The sequence below is a fragment of the Catharus ustulatus genome, chromosome 3, assembly GCF_009819885.2.
Source record: "Catharus ustulatus isolate bCatUst1 chromosome 3, bCatUst1.pri.v2, whole genome shotgun sequence".
Classification (NCBI taxonomy): Eukaryota; Metazoa; Chordata; class Aves; order Passeriformes; family Turdidae; genus Catharus; species Catharus ustulatus.
The window spans coordinates 44255691-44278426 of NC_046223.1; the positions used below are offsets into that span (position 1 = coordinate 44255691).

At 37.0% G+C, this 22736-nt stretch overlaps 1 protein-coding gene across 1 annotated transcript in view; it reads left to right on the forward strand.

Annotated features, from left to right (window-relative positions):
- Positions 1-1880: 1880 nt before the first annotated feature.
- Positions 1881-22736, forward strand: part of NUP133 (nucleoporin 133) — a 30729-nt gene continuing 9873 nt past the window's right edge. Inside the window, exons 1-20 of the mRNA XM_033055992.2 lie at positions 1881-2081; positions 3207-3325; positions 4095-4198; positions 5234-5341; positions 6890-7021; positions 7417-7587; positions 8203-8358; positions 8455-8525; positions 9090-9237; positions 10084-10231; positions 10868-11025; positions 11761-11852; positions 14175-14338; positions 15693-15787; positions 15900-16124; positions 17112-17234; positions 17689-17788; positions 18753-18995; positions 20172-20305; positions 21930-22088. Coding sequence (XP_032911883.1) covers positions 1897-2081; positions 3207-3325; positions 4095-4198; positions 5234-5341; positions 6890-7021; positions 7417-7587; positions 8203-8358; positions 8455-8525; positions 9090-9237; positions 10084-10231; positions 10868-11025; positions 11761-11852; positions 14175-14338; positions 15693-15787; positions 15900-16124; positions 17112-17234; positions 17689-17788; positions 18753-18995; positions 20172-20305; positions 21930-22088 — 2835 coding nt within the window. The 5' untranslated portion in view covers positions 1881-1896. The remainder of the gene's footprint in view (positions 2082-3206; positions 3326-4094; positions 4199-5233; positions 5342-6889; positions 7022-7416; positions 7588-8202; positions 8359-8454; positions 8526-9089; positions 9238-10083; positions 10232-10867; positions 11026-11760; positions 11853-14174; positions 14339-15692; positions 15788-15899; positions 16125-17111; positions 17235-17688; positions 17789-18752; positions 18996-20171; positions 20306-21929; positions 22089-22736) is intronic.

Sequence of the window (22736 nt, forward strand, 5' to 3'; positions counted from 1 at the left end):
GAGAATGAAAATAAAATTACACATCCAGACATGATTTTACCCTCAGATAAAATTTGCCTAGAAGCAAATGTTGTACTAACAATAAGCAAAAAATACTCCTGACCCAATGTTTAATTTCAATGTTGACTATTAATTAATGTATTTAGAGGGGTTTGCATCATTAATCCTCATGCATGATTTCTCCATATATGAGATCCAATGAGCCCCTCTTGTATTTACACGGGTTACAGGAATTACTTGAATTGAATGAGTGTTTAATGTCTTTTGTTTATTAGTTATCCTGGCAAGTATTGCAGCTGACAGAGAAATGTGAAAAGCTACACAAGAGCTCTAGTCCACTTAAAGGCAACTGTTTGTCATGACAGATACAGTGGTTAGCAGACTTTATTCAAGTTAGAACCACTCAAAAAACTCCTTGGGATATTTATGAGACAGTCAAAAACTGGTTAAGTCTCTAACTGGTAGCAGTACAAGTTATTTCTGTGTCGAAAATGAGATTTGACTGTTGAATTGTATCTCTCTCCTGAAGATGGAGCTCTTACAGGGCTGGGACAGCAAAAGGAAGCCGACTAATTCCCTGAGGAAATGTAGCTGTGTACAGATAGGGTTCAGTCAGCAAAACATAACTGTTCATGCTGCATCATTTTAAATATTTTAGGACCGAGCTGTGAAGAGGAGCTTTGTTTTTAAAATAATTTGAATGTCACCAATCATGAATGTTGGGAAATATGGATGTCATCTTGAATTTTCCTCCTGAGTTTTCTGTATTTGCTTGTTTGTGTGTGCATTTCCTGGTTTGGTTTAGTTTGTTTGTCTTGATGTAGTGACAGTAACATGATGATTTAGCATCATATGTATAAAAAAGGCAATATAGAAGGATACTCTATTAATGTAACAATATAGTGATGCTCCACTAAATGTTGGTATTTTGCTTTTTGCATAAAATCATAGCCAAAGGATCTTGAATGAAAAAGACAAAGCACTGACAGGTGCCTCATACTTCAGTCCTGCCAGATGAACCATCTCAAGTTTATCTCATTTGCATTTGGGTTCAGTCATAGGGCACCACAGTCCGCATAGAAAGCCTGACAGTCCTGAATCTATTGTCAAAGAACGCATTTTTGAAAAGTTTTTAAATGTTCTATTTTTAGTTAATTTTATCTTAACTGATTCGCTTTGTTAATAATATACATTCAACTCAACTTCTTCCTCAAGATATTGGGACATACCTTCTGAAAGCTTTTTCATGCAAACTGATGCCATTGAGCATTTAGTTCCCCTGGAAGGCTAAAATCTGTAATATAGAATAACTGTGGTGCATGGTTGTTATTTACCATAGAGGTGAAACGTGCCAAGGTTTGCACAGAATATGGTTTTGCGTATTCATTAATTTAATTACTTAGACATTTACGCAGGTATGCACAGGCTATTTTAAAGATAAGGCAGTGGAAAATAAGTCATTCGAAATGATCTTCGAACAGCTGCTTTTTGATCATATCCGGCCTTTCCCTGCTCCAGCTGCTTAGTCCCAGCTAATCGCATGAACTCAGTGAGGAATGGTACCAGGAACACCTGAACGTGTTTCGCTTTGGCGCTGAGGGCGGGAGCGCCCAGGAGCAGCGCCCAGGAGCAGCCGGAACCGCCATTCACCCCCTCAGGGCCGGGACAGGAGCGCGGCACGGCTGCCCAGGGCTTTCCGCCGCTCCCCGGCAGGGGCCGCGCCGCGCTCGGATCCACTCGGCTGTGTTCGGCTCCTCCCGGTCACGTTCGGCTGCGTTCGGCTCCTCCCGTCACGCTCGGCTCCCGTCGGTTCCCGCGCGGCTCCGCCCCGCGGTGACGCGCTCAGCGGGCGCCTGGCGGGAGCGCGGGGCCGGCGCCGCTGCCGCATCCACAGCCATGTTCTCGTCGGCTCCCGCCTCCCCGCGGACCCCGGGCGGCTCGGCCCGCAGGACCCTCGGCAGCGCCGCGCCCAGCCCTCTGTCCCGGCCGGGCGGCAAGAAGGGCCTGCCCGTGGTGGCGGCTGCCGCCTCGCCGGTGCTGTTCTCGCCGGCGGCGCGGAGGAGCGGCTCCCTGTCGGCGCGGTGAGTGCCGCCCCTCGCCGCACGGCCGGCCTGACTCCGGGGGTGCGGTGCTCGGGCCGGGGAGGGCTGCGTTGTAGTGCTGTGCATTAAAGGCACAGAAATGTACGGTACCGCGTGTTCAGCGTCGTGACTGCCTCTTACTGGGTTTTGAATTCACACCTTCCTCAAATATGTCCCTGTGTGATACAAGTATGATACATGGAAATAATAAGGACTTCCTTTTTAAAAAGATTAAATAGTCCGTGTTCAGGCATTTCACCCGCTCCACTCCCCAGCTTCTTCCCCTGTCTTCTCCCATACGGATCAAGACGGAGATACAACATGAGCCCCAGATCTGTTTCAGGATTCACAATCTCTTGTCTCAGGAGCAGCTATTTGTCGGGTTATTGAGATAAAGAGGATTGCCCATGTTCAGTTTTGGGGAGCTTGTACTTCAAGTCTGCTTAATAATTTTTGCAAAGCGGGTGTCAGGATTGTCTACCAGCTCTGTATCAACTTTTGCCATGTCACACGGGGAAGTCTGAGACATCATGTCACTTGTGAGAAGTAAAAAGAGGGCAGTAACTTCTAAAAGCAGAGAAATTTGCCCACCTAATTGTGTTCAAAAAATAACACGGACCTGTGCTGTTCCGGAGGGAGAAGGTGGGGAAAGATGCAAAGCAGCTCTTATAAATAATATTTAAAATTTATAACTGATATTGCAAACAGGTGGGAAATGCAGTCTCCACAGCAAACAAAGGGTGGTGGAAGTGCTGTTGGATCCAAGCTGCCGTGGGTGTTTAAAGTGTTGCACAGTGTGTACTACCCAGCAGTCAGGGAAGAGCTTCTTCTAACATTGTGAATGACTTTATTCTGTAGATAACCAGGGTGTGGAGAAGTTGAACAGTGAGTTTGTTGCTGGTGGAGTACTGCATGTTCAAAGTCAGTTATTTAAAAATAAAGAATTTGATGACAGCTGGCAACTTGCAAGGAAGCCACCAAATTATTGCTTTAGGTGGTATTCCCAGTGGAAGCATGTTTATTTTACATATATCTCTTTCTAAATAAATACTCATGAAGTAAATATCTGCTGAAATTGGTGAAGAAACAATAAAAAATTAACTGGAACTTTTTGTTTTATTTAAGAGCGACTCCTACTAGAGTTATCCAGCTTCCTACAGCAACTGAGACTATCAACTATGATGTTAAGGCTTTTGGATCCTCTCTGCCTGTTAAGGTTATGGAAGCCCTGAAGAAGGCTGGTGGTAAGAATTGATGTTATTTTTCTTCATGACAATTGACAGGTGAGAGAATTTTTAATGTGTTGTTGATGCCATTGAAATGCTGGCTTTGCAAGGGAAGCTGAAATGTCTGTGCCTTGCTTTGAATCCAACCTGGTTATCTATGTAGCAATAATTACAGTAATACCCATGTGGGTGTGAATGCATGGAAATATCCTTCAGGTGCTGCTTATGCAATTTATTGTGAAAAACCAGGGTATAAAGAAAGCTAATAGTAAGCTTTTAGTAACTTTTACCTATTGGTTCTTTCTTACCTTTTTTACTTGTTTTGATTTTGCTGTGTCCTAGAGCGGTTGCTTAACTTTTTTTCTTTATTTCAGTTGGTTATCTCTTCCAAAAGTGATAGTGACACAAACCCTTGCTTGAGTTCAAGAAATTGGTCTCCTAAGCATTTTTTTTTCTCTGTGGATAAGTTTTTCCTTTATAATAGATGTAAAAGGAACTAAATATCTATCTTTAAAATAATGTTAAAATTGTTGAGTGGCTTGCAAAGCTATTATAATAAGTTTTAGGGTCTTTTCATTCTCAGAGCTTGAGGGTTTATCAAAGGGATTTTTAAACTAGATATAGTAATTCGATATGTTAATCAAATAGATGGAAATTCTAACATGGAAACTAATTTAATAGAAAATATTTCTTATTTTCATATAAGAATGAAAGTTTACTGGTTTAAAGGTTACTCTGCAGTGTTTTAAAAATCTGAATGCTTAAATAAAGTTACTTTTTTATGTAGCTGATGACCAGCTGAGCGTTCAAGTGGATGAAAGTGGATGGGCCTGGCTAGTTCATAAGGAGAGGCTGATTATTTGGAAGATTGGTCAGTCTGCGGTAGCTAAGGTAACTGAAGGGTCAAAATGGAAAGTCTGTATTTTATGCTATTTGAACTGGTTATGCAGTTGTGGCATTGGGGATTTTTTCAACTGGAGATTGTCTGGTTTCCCCCAAAAGCAGTAGGATAGGTATGAATGCTAACAACAGTAACTGCAACTCGAGCTTTTGAGAGTGCTTATATATATTCCTCTCTTCAGTTTTAATTGTCACCTTGATGCTAAGGTTAATTCTTTGTATTTTAATGGGTGTGGCTCTTAGGTTAGATAGTCTTCATAAATCCTATTTTGATAACTAAAATCTAGTTAATGTGTTATACAGATCAGTTTAGATTATTCTGGCACCCATTTTTAATTTGCAGCAAACCCCAAAAACGGGTAGTTTCAGAGGTACTGTACAAATGTTTCACCTGGATTTCTCAGGTCAAGAATTTTTTTATTCCCTCTGGACAGTGTTTCTTTCAGCATCGTTTCAGTGATTGATGGTCAAAGAAAAACTGTAGTTACAAAATCAGTTTCTTTCAATCAGGACAATGTATGTTTATTATACAGGACCTGAACTTAGAGGGGAGTGTCAGGTATACACATTCTGGCACTTGGAGAGATTTTCCAAGGGATTAAAATTTTCCTGGTCGTTTAACTTTGAGGGCATAGGGGAGTGAAGAACATTTCCCCTCTCTACCCTTATTAGTACCTAATAAGCTTTCTCAAGCATTTCTGGTTTAACTTTTTTATAATATTGTATTAAGGAATAGTAAAATAATCTCCAATATAAATAATCCAATGTTGTTGTTGTTGTTGTGGGAAACTCAGAAATAAAGAAAACCAGTGATATTTGAAAATTTGAAGATTTTTTTTTTAACTGTTTGCTGCTTGTGACAACCTTGTTGAAATTGTTTCATGACATTTTTTTGGTTCCCTTACATAGTGTTTGGGTTAGTTGAAATGTAATTTTTAGCAGGGTCAAAAAGTCTAAAGATTTTGTGGCAGAGGAATAAGTTCTTCCAGTCTCTTATTTATTATGACATCTCTTTCTTTCTTCCAGTTATCTCTCTGCAAGGAATTGCAGCTACCACCCAGTGACTTCCAATGGAGTTCTAATTTAGCAGCTATATCTTGTCTCAATTCTTCAGGTGAAGCACCTTCTCTTCAGGTGATCAATTTTCAATTTTAGTGTTTTAAAACACCTTAAGAATAATTTTGCATACATCCTTTTTATCTAAAGGGTATGTTCAAAGTCTTTGAAAACATATGGCGGTATGCTGTTTATTCAAAAGGTCAGGATTGATATTAGCAGTAAATACCTTTGAAGTAAACAAACATCTGCTAACAAACTTCCTTTTAAATTGCACCGTGTGCATCTTATAGGATCCCATTAAATAATACTTTTCCCAGGGATTACTTGACATGCTTTCATAACAAACAAAACTACAGTGAACTGAGAGGTGTTGTGTTAACAAACACCACGGCAGTCAAAAATGGGGTCTGACCAAGTGCTATCTGAAAACGTTGTTCAGTGAATTAATTCCCAGTATCCATAGATGAGAGGTAAACCCCAGCACCCTCCCCTGGCTGGTCTTTGTGAGGAAGTTGACACCGGAAGGACAGACTTAATCTTTATTGATAGATTGGTTTCCTAAGTGGCTTTTTGTAAATTACTGTGCTAGTGGGTGAGGTTTGAAGACTGGTTGTGTTCTGAAAGTGTGTTAAGGTGCCTGTTACTATCATTCATGAAAAGAACCTCTCATTTTCAGATTAGATTTCAGTTAATATATGTGATGCTCTGATAAAACTGGCTAAGAAGCTGTCCTTGGAAGTAAGCGTCAGCACAGAATATGTAATAGGATCTTTTCTTTTGATTTGTTGCTGTGTTATCTTCCAGATGATAAAAAGCAATCTTAGTATTTTGGGGTTATATCACAAAACCTGAAATACTCTGACTTAGTAATATCCAAAGAAGTTTAAGAGGAAGTAATACACCTAACCCTAATACATTATTTATTGTATTTTTAAATTTCATTGTTCTTTAGCTTGTGAACTGAAAGTCAAGTAAAAAATTGGTTAGAAAACTCCAAGGAGCTCAATAACAACTCCCAGCTACAGTTCTTCTGTTGTTCTGTGATTTTTACCTTTTTTTTTTACCAACCAATAGATTAAGTACAATGGTTTTTTCTAAATCGCTGCCTGAACAGTCTCTTGCTTCACACTTTTAACTTGGTATCTGTGATTTACTGAGTTACACTGTAGCCTTTTGAAGAGCCACCATATGATTTGATATTTCTCTTAAAGACACTAGAGCAGTTTCTTTGTTAAATTATAGTTTGCATTTGAAGTCTTCCATAGTAGCTTTTAACTCTCGACATCTGAAATTCTCCACCGACCCTTTTCTGTTTTACAACAGCAGGTTTTGTTTGCATTGCAGCAGCAAACCCTGGATTAACAGGAATAAGAAGCATAGAAAATATTAATTAGGAAAATAAGTATGACATTCCCTGCACAAATTAAGTTGCTGCTGTTTTTGTGATTCAGTTTCAGGTTTGTCAGTGTGCATCCATATGTATTTACTACTTTCTCATGTCTTTGTCACCCACAATCTTGATTTGTAAAATAACATGTTTTAGTTAAAGCTGCAGTCCAATTAATATTATCATTCTCATCATAACGATCTTGCCTGTTCTCTTAATTACTTCTTCACTTCAAGTCTCTGGCAATAATGGTTGCTACCAGTGAAGGCTCTGTGCGCTACTGGCCCAATCTTGCACATGAAGGATCCTATACAGACACTTTCACAGACTTTGGAGGCTCTCTGTGCAGTTTCCTCACAGCAGTAAAGGTAAAACAGGATGATTTATGTTAAAATACCGATTTTATTCCTAATCTAAAGATAGAAAAGTATGCTCAACTTTATTAGTCTTAAATCTGCAGTGAATGTCATGAAGGTAACACTGTTTTGTCATTACATTCCAAGGATTATGTGAGTGTTTAGTTCTGTTGTTTAACTGAAATTGAGTTTAGTGGATAAAAATGTCACACAAAGCTAAGAAAATGAATCTTTGCTAGTGCTAAGTACCTGTGAGATTTTTGTCGTTTTCTAAGGATGCGTTGTGTCTTGTTCAGCATTTACCCATCTGAGCTGATATAAAGAATTTGAGCTGACAGTAGAATTTTCTAGAATGTGATTTTAATGTGTTTTTTTTTTTTAATGTAGTTACTTTCTCTTTTTGCTAGGGAGGAAGCTTTATTTTATCATCTTCCAGAGGTCAGCTGGTCCGGCTGATACCCGATAGCTCTGGCAAAATTCATCAGCATGCCCTGCCACACGGGCAGGGTATGTTTTCTGGAATTGGTAGAAAGGTTTCTTCTCTCCTGGGTATATTATCTCCTGGAAATGATGCTCTGGTAAGCTTGAGAAACATTCATCTTCTTTAATTTCTCTTTGTAATGTCTAACCTGTGTTTAAGAAAGGAAATGGAAAAGATTGTATAAGGCTGTGTGATGACAAAAAAAGACAAGACTCACTCAGCTCATTTATGTTACTTACATTTCTTTGAAATTTGAAACAAAGACAGAAACCAGATAAATCTGTATGTTTTGTGAAGGCAAATGCTGGCTTTCTCTTTAGCTCTGAATGAAAGGAGACTTTGGAATAATAGTCGTTCCTGGGGAATATGCAATGGTTGCGTGTCCTACTCCTTTCTGGTGATAGCCTCATTACTAATTGAAGAAACCAACGTGTAATTCTTCTTTTCTGATTTAGTACTGCCAGTTGATGATTGGGTTGAGTTTTGTCAATGAACTCCACAGAAGTTGGCAGGAAATACAAGAAATGTATTTAGTATAGATGTTTTTTCACCTATAAAATAAGACTTCTCTTGGAAGTCATCATAATGCTCCTTTTGAGTTCAGCTTTTGTAGATTGCCCAAGGAAGTGACTCTTTGTGGACTGAGAGTGATTTAGATTATTCTATCAGGATTTCCTTTAACCTTTTTAACTTTTTCATTTTTTAAATGCAGATTTCTAATGTTCTTTGGGATAGAGAGAGATCAAGCTTTTACATGCTAACAAGTTCAAATCTTAACAAATGGGAGATTGATGATTCATCAGAACGTTACATTCTCAGCTGGGATATCAGCAAGATCCTGAAAGAACATATTACAGATGCAATTTGGGTAAGAGCCAGCCCAGCTGGAAAGGGTTAGTGTGTTTGTTTTAATTGATATCTTGTTTGTGTACAGTTATACAACAGATGTATTTCTCTTTGTTAGGGATCTGAAAGTAACTATGAAGATATTAAAGGAGGAGTAAATATACAATACATGGATTTGAAACGGAATCGGTAAGGAAATGTACTTGCATCTGGTAAGACCTTCATTAATGAGATAAATCTGTTCTGTTTTCCTGCAAAAGCTTCATGTAAATAATTACAATTTCAATTTCATTTTACTGGAGTCTAACTGTTGATAAAATAAACACCTTATATTAGGTAATTAGGTTATCCTATATTTCATGCTATCATCTTTTTAGCATTACAAATCTTTTACCTGATAATAATTCTCTTTACTTTCTTTAGTGTCATTTTATCAGGATTGTGTATTTGTTTGTCTTGATTTTACAAAGACAAAAAATAAGCAATTGTAACTTGTTCCAGCAGGTGCAGAGAATTTAGTATCTCTTGGATTTGATTTAATTACATGAAATTTCAACTGCCTTGGTTCAGTTTTGTACTGCAATATGAATACTGTTAATAAAAAAGAACAAACAGTATAGTTTTTCTTTCTAAAAGAGTAAAAGATTGAAAAATATCTGGTTGAGATTGTAGTTAATTTTTTTTTGAATGGTAATGTTTGGGCAAGTAAAATATGTAATAATCATCTCTCAATGGTGTGATATCTATTGATAGTGATGGACTGGTCATACTTGCTGCAGCATGGCATCCTGGAGATCGTCCATGTCTTGTCTACTACACTCTGATAACAGTAGAAGATAAAGGCTGTCAGATGTCTGATGATGTTGTTGTGGAAGTCACACAATATAATCCATCTTTTCAGGTATGCTAATTGAGGTTCTGAGCCTGACTTAAGAAGGTTCAGTGTTTCAGAGTATTCCTGTGTATAAATCATGTGTCAGGTTTTGTCTAAAGGAAAATCATATCCCCTTGGAAGTATGTATTTGTAATACTCTGAGGAAAATGCGTACCAGCATCTCTTAATGTTTAGTACTAACTGTATGTAAAGTTTATGCTTTGCATTTTAAGTTATAGGGTAAAATCCTCAAAGTAAGTCTAATCTGTCACCTGCTGATTTATTTTAGTTTTTGTGTGTCTGTGAAGGTTTCTACAGAGTGATTTTAATCATGTGTTTTTGTAATCCATTTAGAGCAGATCTCATACTCTGAGACTCTTGTTGCAAGACAAGGAATTCTGAGATGTATTTTTTGGTCCTTGCTAGGCAGCTAGCTTGCTGGGAGGGGAGGACACTTTGGCTGTCTGTGGAATACATTGTCTGTGCTGTGTCTTCTGGAAGCATAAACCTGGGGACTAGATTGCTTTGGTAAACCTCTACCACTCTTCCCCCTCTCCCCAATGTCTGCAATGGCGTCTTAAAGTTCAAAGGTGGAAGAAGAGTGTGAAAACTGTTGAATAATTCATCTTTTACTTATCTTTCCATGTGAAATTAGCAAGAGTATAATGCATATGGAAGGGGAAAAAACCCCAGGATCTAAAATTTTAGGGCAAATTAAGAGCGATTTTGTTTGGTTTTTCAGGTTGTAAGTTACATCCATACCTCATTGTTAAAAATTAAAACAAGTTCAGGCAGAATGGGTTAGCATTTAAAATTTTAAATGTTTAAGGGATTGATTATATATGTGATATTGTTTGTGTTCAATAATTTCAGTCAGAAGATGAAGTGTTGTGCTGCCTGGTAGTCCCAGATTACTTCAGTCATGCTGCTTACCTTTATAAGGAAGATGAAGTGTTTGCTTGTTCCACTGGAACGGGCAGAATTTCCTTACCACAGGAAAAAATAATATTTGGCATACAAGGTAACTTGCTATGGAGGAAAATCACATTTTGTTGGTGCCTCCTAATTCAATGTTTTTACAGTACTTAGATATCTCAGAGAGCAGTGTCATACTTGTGCTCCTTTTTTAAATGTTTCAATTTGGGAATTTGTCATGAGTGCATGGAGAAGTGGTGATGTGGCATCCAGTATTGTTACTCTACAGTGTTTCAAATGAAAACGAAGCAGATCCCAGTCCTTGGTTTATGAAAGGATGGGAGTTTTGCTTGTGGGGCTTTTTCCTTGGTTTTTCTCTTTCCTAACATTCACTGTGGGTTGATTTTTTTTCCTTGAATTAAACTCAGTGCCAGATGTCTCTAAATATGTTATCTGTGATCTTCAAAGTTTTCAGAGGCAGGAATATCAGTTAGAATTTGAATTAGCTGAATCTTGATTTTTTTCTTCTTTTCTTCTCTTTCCTTTTTTTTTTTTTTTTTTTTTTTTTTGAAACTCTTGCAGTAGCAAATAGTTCCACAGTTTTTCCATGTCTGGTAGTTATCAATTACTATTGGTAGATTAATGACAAAAGTCAGTGATTATCTATGAAACTCTTATGTTCTGATTTTAAAATAATGTGGTAATTACATGCTTTTGGTTTTTTTTCTTCTTCTTATTTTAGGAGACAGTATTTTAGGAGCAGGTTCCTGTAATAGCCTTCCCATCTTCTTTGCCAAAAAAAGTGGACTTCTAACTATCTTGTCCAGGGAAAATATTTCTGTGCTTCCTGAAGACCTTGAAGATGCCCTGTCCTCTTCTATTGCTGGACCAAGAAGTGAGGTAATGGTTATTTGCTTGCCTAGTTGAAAACAGGGTACAAATAAAGTGGTTTTTTATGTCACTTATGAATTTTACTGTGGAAATCCTGGCTTGTTTGGGGTTTAAAGTTTTTTTTAAAAATAGAGACTCAAACGCTTGTGATGAAGGCAGTTTTCAAAACAAAAATTTTTACATCTACCGGTTTGGGTAGCTTTTTTTGTTTTCCTTTGTTTCACAGTTGAGATTTCAATGAAATTTGCTTTTTTTTTTCTTGTGGGTGTGTTGCTGTCTATCACTAGGCTTAATATAACACTATAATCAGTTGTTATTATTAACTTGTACTTTAGTGGAAGGCCTATGTTTGATTGTTCTGATGAAACTGTTTTTCTTAAACTAGTTTCTAGTTAAGTTTGTCTGCAGTTAAACTGTTTTTGTGGATGATAGTACTCAGGGATGCCTTTTAAATACTGTCAAAAATTGTGGGTTTGAATCTTCAAATAATTATCATTAGAAAATCTGATGGGCAGAATAAGTTGGTGTAAGTTCCTTTGCATATGTTATGAATTTTGGTCAAACCTCTGTGTGACTTTGATTGTAACGTACCGTAGAGGTTTATGTTTGACTTAATAAATACAACTGCTTCCAGGTGGTGGTTTTTTTTAAATCTGTGGCATTACTACTTAAAAATTTTGTTTTCATTTCATAATAAAGATTAATATTTGTCTTTCAGCTGAAGTTTTTGTTTTGCATTTTCAGAGTCCTGCATTTGATGCAACTGGTAGGCTAGAAGTTATAGCTCAGGAAGATAAAACAAAATTACTGAAAGCTGCTTTTCTACAGTACTGCAGGTAGAAATTGCATTTCATTTCTGAGACTTTGTTTGCTGTTTTTGAAGGCACTCTAGTATTTGAGTAAGAGATTCTCTTAGGATATTTCTGTACTATTTTAATTGTAGGTGTTTTAATGAAGCACATCTTTATTAGGAAAGTATTGAGTATGCCTTGGGCTAGTGAAGAGGGATGTGTGCTAGAAAAGAGCAGACTTCTGTAATCTCAATCACTTGTCACTTACTCTATGTAATTTCTATGGGTACAGTTGTGCCAGTGAAACAACTTTCAACTTTGCATTTTGACTTCTTTATTCTTTAGTAAGTGGTGTTTTGTTGTTGAAAAAACTATTTCATCCTGATTTTTATTTGCCCGTTTTCAGTAATACCTTTGAGTATACTTATGACCATGAAGATTAACTGATATGACAGACTTTGGGCAGGTGTTCTGGGGTTTTTTTTTGGTTTTTTGTTTTTTGTTTTTTGTTTTTTTTTTTTAGATTGGGTGATGTGTAAGAGTGAGTGGGAAAAATACCCTGTTTGTCAAACTATCCTGATAATAACAGTTAGAGTGTGGGGAGGCATTCAATGTTGAGAGGAGTGATGTAAACAAAGGAGGAAAAGGAGAAGGAAGATAAACAGATCTGTAGGCTTAGATTAATTATATTTAGAGGGGTTTGTTTTAATATTTATGTGTTAAAAAACAGAACAACGCACAAACCCTCTTACAACTATTCTCCTAAGGAGTCTTAAAACTTGGGAAGAACAGGTTTAAGATAACAAGAGGTGGGAATGCTTTTGCCATAGAACGTCATGTGAGGTAAGAGATAATGAAGGGGGTTAGACACAGAGGATAAAGGATGTCCATACAAGATCTGTAAACAGGCACAGCACAAGATCTGTAAACAGGCACAGCATTTAGACAAATCCTGCATCTGTTCAGAAGTGTCATTAAACAGAAGTGCTGCTGAAGATGGTTGGAATAGCTGAGGTCTGAGAGCACGGTTAACAAACATGATGCCAATGAGGATGTGTAAAAGGGGTTGGAAACAGAAGGAAGTGGGAGGTAATAAGGAAAACAGTGTGAAACAGTATTAAAGTTGGAAGTTATTTCAATACAAATCTGGGTTGTATTTTTGAAACCAGAAGAAAAGAATAATTTCATGTATGTAGTAGTTATTCTGATTTTTTTCCTGGAAAAAAGTAGTCTGGTAAAATGAATGGAGCAGTCTTCCACAGAGCAGATGTAGCAGTGGCCTGTCCAGATGGCCAGTGAGTTGATGCAGACCTCATAATGGAAGGTTGTGCAGCCCCTGGAAGTGTAAAGTGTACCAGCTGTACAGGAGCTCTGGCAGCTTTACAGACCTAGTGATCTTTAGAGGGAATAGGAAGTTCTGTGGATAGATCAAGTTGAACCTTTCTGAGGGCACTTCATGATTTGAAGAAGCTAATGAAGCCCCATGTAATTTCCTTAGAAACACATCCTGCTGGGTAGTAAAGATGGAACTTTCTTTTTTAATAGTAGATCTAGTATATCCCAGTTTTTCAAAAGTATTGTTTACTTTGGTTTACCTTTGTGCAACTTCTGGATGCACAGCTGGGTTGTTTATTTTTTAAAAATTTGTAGACTTCTTGGTCATGTAAGTGTTCAAACTGAAAGTTTCATGAAAAATATAAATGCTTCCAGTATTGAGTTCACAGTAGCCCTTCTCAGTTGGAATACTATAATTTTTTAGTCACAAAAACAAATCCCTGGGTTTTGTGTATATTGCATAATTCTTACATAGAAGTACAACTTCGTATCTTGGAGGTCTCTGTTTGGTTGCTTCTTGCTCTTTTACTTGCTGATATATATTAGATAGGATTCTTTGAAATTATAGTAAATAAAAATAATACATAATATTTGCTGAAGCCTTTTCCTGAAAGCTTTTACAAGCTTCCCCTCTATTGCCATTAGTGGGAGTGATTGAGAAAATGAGAAAATTTTAAAGCAAGTAATAGAAATTTATTGACTTAACTACCAGATACATCCAGGCTTAACTCTGTGTGATGGGTCTTTTCTCTTAAATAACAATAACAGAGGTAATAAAAGAAGTGTGCCTTGACTCCTGGCTTGTGCTTTTTTAATTTAGAAGTTGTGCAGCCTACTTGCTTTTAAAGAGTTGGAGTATCTTTTATCCACAGTTAGTTTAGAGAGAGTGCAAAAAATGCTTGATGTATATAATCTAAAGCACTTCACTTAAATGTAAAAAATGTATCAGAAAATCCTGTTAATGGAGGGATTCTTTCTTCTACAATCCTTTCAGTTGATTTTATTTAGCATACTTTGTTTCATTTATTTCAGGAAAGATATAGTCAATGCACAAAGCATGGTAATTGAGCTCTTTCCAAGTAATACAGATCTGGATTCTGATGCTGAACTGGATAGAGCAGTGACTCAGATCAGTGTAGACTTAATGGATGACTACCCTGCCTCTGATCCAAGATGGGCTGAATCTGTACCTGAAGGTAAATGTAATGTGTTGGTTTTTGAGCTTTTTGGTTTGGTTTTTTGGGTTTCTTTTGTTGTTGTTGTTGTTGTTGTTTAGATTCTGAAATAGTATCCATAATATTCTCAATAACATACTTTAGGCTTTGCAAAGAAGGCATAGGTGTCCCTTGCCCTTTATCACCACTGGATACATTTCCAGAAAGACTTAATGATGCATCTTTTGCATCTTTAAACTTGCTGTCTGCTGTGATTAGTTCTTGTCTTCATACAGTAAACACAGCAAGGAAAACATCTCTCTCGGAAGGGTGCTTTGTGCAAGGGTCCGGTGGTGTCGCTTTAATATTTCTATGATTCCTTGTGTAGTTTTGAATAATTTTCAAAAAAATAGATGTGTTAAGAGAAAGAACTTACTTGTTCATTCTTAACCCTTTTGTCAGTGTGACTGCACAGCTTCTGGTCACCTCGGGTCCTGGGTAAAGTGAGCTCGCATTCCTCTGGGGCTTTGGTATTTGCCTGAAAGAGGACTAGAGAAATTGGTTTACAAGTATTTGTTGTACATAAAGGATTGAGGCAGACATGTTTTCAGCAAGAAACTTCTTTGTTCATACTTTAGTGTCTCTTACAAGTTTTAATTTGAAAGTGACCTCAAACCTCTAGGTGGTAGCTGCCAGTTAGAAAGTAGAGGCTTAGTTTGAAAGTTCATGTAACCTAGTTACAGATGGATGATGTTTCCTGTTGTTTGTGTGGGGCAGCCAGTTGGAATTTGTCAGGCATCAGATCCTCACTATTTTCTGAATCAACTTTATTTTTAATTTGGCAGCTTCTCTGTGTTTATTCCTGACAAAGCCAGAAATGAAAAGTGATAGCTTCTTGGAAATCGTCTTGCTAATTTTGCTCAGTGATAGCTCTTCCAAGTTTTTTGTCTTGATATTATAAGCACACTTAATTTATACAAAAACTCTGGATGCAGAGTCAATTAGATCTGAGTGCCTGTTAACACTGTAGTTTCTAGTAGCTGTGGTCTAGGGCACAATAAATTTAGCAGTAGCTAGTCCACCATGAGCATAAAAATATGAGTCTGAATCCTACTAAAACTAGAATATGCTCATGAGCTACTAATTTTTGCAACATAATGAATTGAGTATTTCAGAATAGTACTGGTCCAAAGATACTTTATTTCTTCTAAAAGCTTTACTTCAGCCATGATAGAGTTGGAAAAAAACAGATTAAAAAGAGCATGGTAAACAGTGTAAATGTGTGTGTGTGTACTGTAAAAAGTATTGACAGATCAATTTATCTCCAAAGCAAAAAACCTAGTTCTCCAGAAATAAAGATATCAAGTTCTCTGACCTAAGATTTTACTTTTTTTAGAAGCAGCTGGTTTTAGCAACACATCTCTCATTCTTCTTCATCAGCTAGAGGATAAGACAAAAGCACACTCCTTCTTCATTGAGTTTCTTCATCAGGTAAGTCCTACTGTTCTTTTGGTATCAGTACACACAGTTTATTACTTTCTTGATTCCTCCAGAACACTGTTTAAAGTGCATGAGGTCTTTTGTTTTATTTTTTTAATAAAAGGTTGGTGCATTTGAACGTCTGGGCAGTTTTCCAGTGCGAGGGATGCCGATGGCCACTCGACTGTTGCTCTGTGAGCATGCAGAGAAGCTGGCAGCAGCTATTGTTCTCAAGAATCACCACTCTAGGCTGCCTGAGCTGGTGAATGCTGCTATACTGATTGCATTAAACAAAAGGGAATGTGATGTTCCACCAAGCCTTACCCCTGCTGATGTGTTCTTCAGGGAGGTAAGAAACCTGTTCTTCCTGAATTAATGTGCAGCCTTGCATGTAGTAAATGTTACAGTGCTTTGGAATGTACTTTGAAACTTTTCCCTGTAAAACTGAAAAAATCAACTTAACAAAATTATCCTTTGCATAGGGATAATATGTCGTATTTTCCTTACTTAAGTGTTTGTGATTTTTTGTGTCTACAGCTGAAACATGAATTCTGAAAAATGTTGTGTAGCAGAAGTAAAGTTGTTACAATTTCCAACTACCCAACATGGATAAGTAATGAAAAAGAAAACTGAAATTCTCTGACACATAAGAAGACGCATACTAAATCATAATTTTTAAGGGATGAACTGAAGAATATGAAGCTTTCGAGATAGGAGAGCTGCTTTGATGAGCTGTCCTGGATGGAATTATATTAATTCAGTCACTTATAATTTTTGTCCTCTGTAACATTAGTCAAACTAAGTTAGTTCTCAGTTTATGCTGTATTCCAGTCACATGCTCCAGCTTTCTTTCTTCCTTCTTGAGAAGAACTATGCACAAAACATTTGTTCTTGGGAAGTTTTTTACTGCAGAGAACAATAGTTGCTATGGGAGAAAAATAAATATAAAAGAAAACAGAAATAATAGTCTGCTATTTTAAAGCAGATATGTTTTCCAGTATACTATATCTAACAAAGATTCTGCTACCAAATATTCCAGAAGATGATGGAGGAATATGCTTAGTGGAAGTGTATGGAGTTTTTTCAGAAATGAGGATTTTTTTTCCTTTCAGGATGAAGTCCAGAAAGAAGGCATTTTTTGGTAGTTTTAAGTATTGTATGAACCATAAGCTGGTGATTTCATTATGCATTAGGGTAGTTAATACCTTTTAACATTTTTGGCTATTTATGTGGTTTATAGTAATGGAGTTATTTTTCTATACAGCTCTTGGCTTTCAGGTATCCACTGATAGCGGGCATGTTTGTGTTCGACATAACTTTTCTTTCTGTCTTCAAGGTATCCCAGATAGATTCCATCTTTGAATGCTTATTAGAAGAGGAGGAACAAATCCTGAAAGATATGCCTATTGAATCAATTGAGTGGGCCCAGATAGTTGTCAATGTGAACAACATCATGAAGGTACAGAACTGCCTTAACCAAGATATTTGTGGGAGGGGAAAGATAAATATTGAGGAACGCAGAACAAGTGAGTGTAGCACATCCGAGTTACTAGCATGAGAAGAAGAGTGAATGTGCTTTTCACATATCTGTATACAGTAGGAAGGAAAAAACAGCCTTGGGCAGAATTAGGGACTTTCCTTTTCCTCCTAAGCCACTGTTAAAGATAATTTAAGGGGTTGCAGTTTTGTTGGAAGTTGTGAATCATGAATATGTAGCAAAGAGTGAAGAGCTTGTGTTTGAGCACTGAGGTTTCTTGCTCAGTCAATATGTCCCTTTCTGTCCAGCTGAGAAAGTGGTGTAGAAAGAATGTGAGTATTAAAAGAATATTTCAGAATTACAAAAGACAACATGTTTTGTGGTCTGTGTATACTGAGGTAGAATTTAAAATACTCACATCCTTACCTTTCAATAGGATATGCTACAAGCTGCCTGCCAGTATCGTCAGTCTAGAGCCTCTTTATATAAAACAGGAGAACTTCCAGAAAGAGAACCTGAATATATTCCATGGACAGGTGAGAAAATACTATTATGGGTTCGTAAGTTTCAGAACACATGAATTTCAATCTGAATTTTAAACTTACTGTTAAAAACTGCTACAGAGTTGTCAGTGTGAGGAGGTGAAAATGAAATTTTTGTTTGGGGAATTAAATGAGATGCATTAATGAACACTTAGTTTGTCCAGTACTGGTGAAGTTTTTTAAAAGTTGTGTTGCAAATTTGGCTATAAAACCAAAAGTTTGGGAAACAAAACTAATTTTAGAATTTTTATAATTTTTTTTAATGCATTGGTTCTGGTTGGCAGATCTGTGGGGTACATAACATTAAAATAAATCATAAAATATGATCTAAAGTTGTTTTAAAAGGACTGATGATTACTTCCATAAATATGTTTTGTTTTGATGTTTTAATAGTGTGAAAAACTATCAGAACAAATGTTCTCAGAAGCAAGCACTTTCCAGTTGGTGCTTAAGCTTCCTTGTAGTCTCTACATGTAAAACACATTTATTTAGTGCTTCTAAAACAAAAACCTTGAAATCCATGTTCCTCCTCGCAAAAGCAGGACCCATGCAAACTCTTTTGATCTTGTGTTTTGATGGCTATATCAAAGTATTTCAATCAGGTTAACAGAAGTTGCCTTTTCCTTGTGTGCATTGTCTTACTTTGCTTAGAAATAGTGCAAATAATTCTTTTCTTCTGGAAAAAGAACTGATGTTGGTAGTTGGCAACATAGATCTGTGTAGTTCAGGCTTTTTATTTACCACGTCTTGGCCAAGTTTAATACGTAAAAGTAGATGGGAGTAGTTGTTTATTGCAGGGGTGGAGTGATGACAGCATTACTTTGGTTTTCAAACTGAAAACATTTTTTTCCTCGTATTTTTTTTTAATTACACATAGTAATGTTTTCCTTACGCTTTGCCATAGATAGCTGTGCTGATTGGATTTTTGCTTTAACATTCCCTGTGCTGTTTTCCCAAGCCTCCAGCGGCCTCCGCGCGGCAATAACGCGTCAGCACGGTGTCATCCTGAAGGTGGTGTATCCCCAGGTGGACAGCAACCTCCGCAGCGTGGTGGCCGAGCAGCTGGTGGCACTGCTGGATTGCTTCCTGGACGGCTACGTGGCTCAGCTGAAGTCTGTGGATCGCCTGGCTGATCAGGAGCGGTACAGCAGCGTGGAAATGGAATACGTCCAGAAGAGATCCGAACTCTTGTCCCCTCTCCGTGAGTGCTCTCCTTGTTCTTTAACACCAAAATTAAATGGTCCATTTGATAGGGAAATTGCACCAATTTGATAGAGTAAATGGCAACTGTGTGTGAATTCTGCTTGCTTTACACAGCTGCTTTCAGAGAACAAATGACTGGTTTATGATTTAATGAGATAACTACAAAATAAAAGCAGATTACAAGTTAGCATCCAGGACTGCACTCCATGTGTGTGCCTCTTATTAGACACCTGGGTGCTTGAATTTCTGTCTTCCGCTAACTTGTTACATTTTTCTGGCAGGATTTTATCTTGCACTGCTTGGCTGAAACTAACCTGTAAATGAATTCTAAATATTTATATTGTGGCAAGTTGAGATAAACCTATATACCTGAAAGCTTGTTTGGTGTTTATCAGGGAATATTTACTTTTTGAATCTCAATTATTTAATAATTGTACCCATTGTTTAGTGTGTTGGGTGTGGTCAAGTCCTGAGTGAGTAAGCCATAGAAAAACCTCCTTTAAAAATGGAAATAGGTTGGTGTAAATGCATTTTAGTAACTTTGGAAAGTTTTGGGTTTTTTTTTTTTTTTTACTGAAGTAAAGTATATAAGTAGAACAATCCAGTGATCATTTTCGAGCATTCTTAGAGAAAGCTTCATAAAATTATCCTTGTCTTCTCTCCTGACATCCTTGGGCTCTGTCAGTTTATAAATACATTTCATATCATTATGTTCAATCTAAGGTTCATATTTCCATACAAACAAAACTAAGCCTTCTGCCAATTCTTACATAGTTAACTGAACAAAAAGAAAGATTCTGAGTAGTTTCTCTTTAATGCAAGCCCAATTTGTCCTGTTCTTTTTCAAAAGCCTATGGCTGCTGCTTTTTTGTTTTGTGTATTTAAGTGGCTGTTACTGTAGATGTTAAGTCATGGGTGGAATTCCCTCCCCTAGTGCAAATAGCAGATGATGCTAACTTCCAGAGGAAATAGAAAACGTTATGCCATTTAGTATCCCCTTTTTCCTTCTTGTGCTGTGGGACAGAGGTGGTAGGTCTGTGAGCATGTGTATGCACATGAGATGTATGCAGAAGGGGAGTGTGTGAGTTTGAGTTCCTTTGAGAATGTTTTCATTTTTCTGGTCTCAGACAAAGGTGAGCTTGTTTGATTAAACTTCTTTTTCTTGGTTACTTAGTGTCCCTGGGACAGTACCAGTTGGCAGCTGCTTTAGCAGAGAAGTACTGTGACTTTGATATCCTGGTACAAATGTGCGAACAGACAGACAACCAGACCAGATTACAGCGCTACATGACTCAGTTTGCAGATCAGGCAAGTCTCTTCTATTTCCTTCAGATAGTGTTTTATAATAAGTTTGCACCTGAAATGTTGCAAAATTTATTATTTTTTTCTGGGGTTTCTTTTAGCTTTTTTTTTTTTAATGTGTATGTAATTATGTATACATACAGGGGAAATGTGGAAAATTGAAGTCAATATTCAGTGGAGTATTTTACATTGGGAAGGCAAAGCTCGCCAGCAGAAATAAAAGTACTACCTATATGGGCAGCGCCCATATTTTGATGGGGCCTTTTTGTGCCCCAGACATGTTTTCTCACTCTTAACATTTTTCAACATTTTGTGACTTCTTCACTCAAATGTTGTTGTCATTACACGTTATGTTACACATTACAGATGTTGTTTTACTAAACTAACATAATATGAAATGGAGGGTAATTTCCAAAAGAGATTAAATTATTAAATGTGTAACTAGAAAAGTAATTAATGTATAAATATAAAAGTAGTTAGGAAGAGTAGGAAGGTAGGACTGTTGCTTTGGGGTTTTTTGCATTGTCCTGCTATATATTTGATGGACAGTTTTTCCACTGTCTGTTAGAATCTAGTGTAAAAACTAAGTGTGCTGAAATATTAGAAGGCTTAAGGAAAAGGTGGTAGAGATTACTTGAAATGTGTGGGACTGGAGCAAAAGGGTCTTAATTTGAGAATTGGTGAGATGAATTTGTTTAGCTTTCCACAACTATTGGGGAAAGAGAAATCCTGCAGTCTACATGTTTCTTAGTAATGAGAGTACATAAACATTGTTTTAATAACAAAAACCAGAAGTATCAGTAATAGACAGAAATTATAGCAAACTTTTTAAATAATGAATCTTAAATACTCGGCCTGACTGTCAAAGGGGTTAAATTATCTTTGTTTTCCCCTCTTCACAAGCTTTATTTTAAAGGGGAAGTGTAAAACCTCCTGAAAAGTTACTGTGGCAAAAGTAGAGCTGAATAAATAAGTCTAATGGATAGACTATCAGACTGATGGCCTCCTCAGACTTTATTTTTTAAATTACCAATGCAATTAAAATTAAATGTTACTCTAATATTGTTCTGTAAAGCCTAAATTAAATCTCAGACAAAAATCTTGATTAGTTATTTCACATCAAAGTTTTTGAGACTAAATAGGGTGGTTTTTCTCTTAAAAGGACAGGTTATTTTAAACAATACCTGAGAGAAGGAAAGTTGCCGGGTAACTTGTAGGTAGGAGGGAATGTTTCAAAAACAGTGACAGCTGAAGTAAACTTGTTATGAGAGGAAATAGTAAGCACGGAGTTTCAAAGGATGCAAAGGAACAGGTCTGAAAATGAGGCAAGAGAAATGTGACTGATATGATTCTTGTTCTTGTGTGTTAATGTGGAGTATTTACGTTTGGCACTTCCATCACTTTGAAGGATTCTGTGTTTATCAGCGTCTGTTGCAGAGAGCTTTAAACACTTTCTGTCAGGACTCTTATGGGGCATTTTTATCAGCACTGTATTTTGTGTCTTGTGTGTGGCTTTATCAAGCAGGTTCCTACTATTTTCTTAACAATAGTATTTTATAAAGCACTTAGAAGGTAAATCAGATACTGAAATGTAACTTTTAAAATTTGTTCATATTTCTGTTATGTTCAGAACTTTTCAGATTTCCTGTTTCGCTGGTATCTGGAAAAAGGAAAGCGAGGAAAGCTGTTATCTCAGCCTATTGCTCAGCATGGACAGCTGGCCAGTTTCTTGCAAGCACATGAACATCTGAGCTGGTTACATGACATCAATAGCCAAGATTTGCAAAAGGTAGGGTTTCTTAAATATGGCCAAATGGAAATAACAAATGTTGAACAGGTCAGATATATATTCAAGTAGGTAATTTACCAAGTTATGACTCATCTCCATCAAAAGACAGCTTATCCAAGCGAGTTAGGGGAAACATGGCAGATAATTGATTTGATACTTTTGGAGTACCAAAAGCCTCCCTTTGGGCACCACCTGGTATCTCATGTAAGCCATTGCACCATGTAATGGAAATTAGTTCTGCTTTTCATCCCTGGCTGGTGGCTAGTACTTTTTAATTAGGAGGTTTGGTTTGGCTACATGGTCACTACTTGGATGGAATTGGGGATTTATAGTGAATATCAATAGCATTATTATGTTATCCAGCTGGGGGAAAACTGAAACTGCTCTTTCAAGACTAACATCTTGAAGCTAAGGAATTTGATGGTATCATGAATGTAAAAAAGCCATCGATAACTTTAATCACTTACATTCATAGTTTAAAGTATTTTTAAATGGACATGTGGATAGATTAATGTGACATTGTTTTAAAATGTGATCATTTGTTGCCTTCTGGTCTTTCCAGTTACGTCTCCTCTCCTTGCTGGTCAGTCTTTCCATCCTTCTGCTGGAGTTAAAAATACATTTCATTTAACAGTTAAAAATATTTAA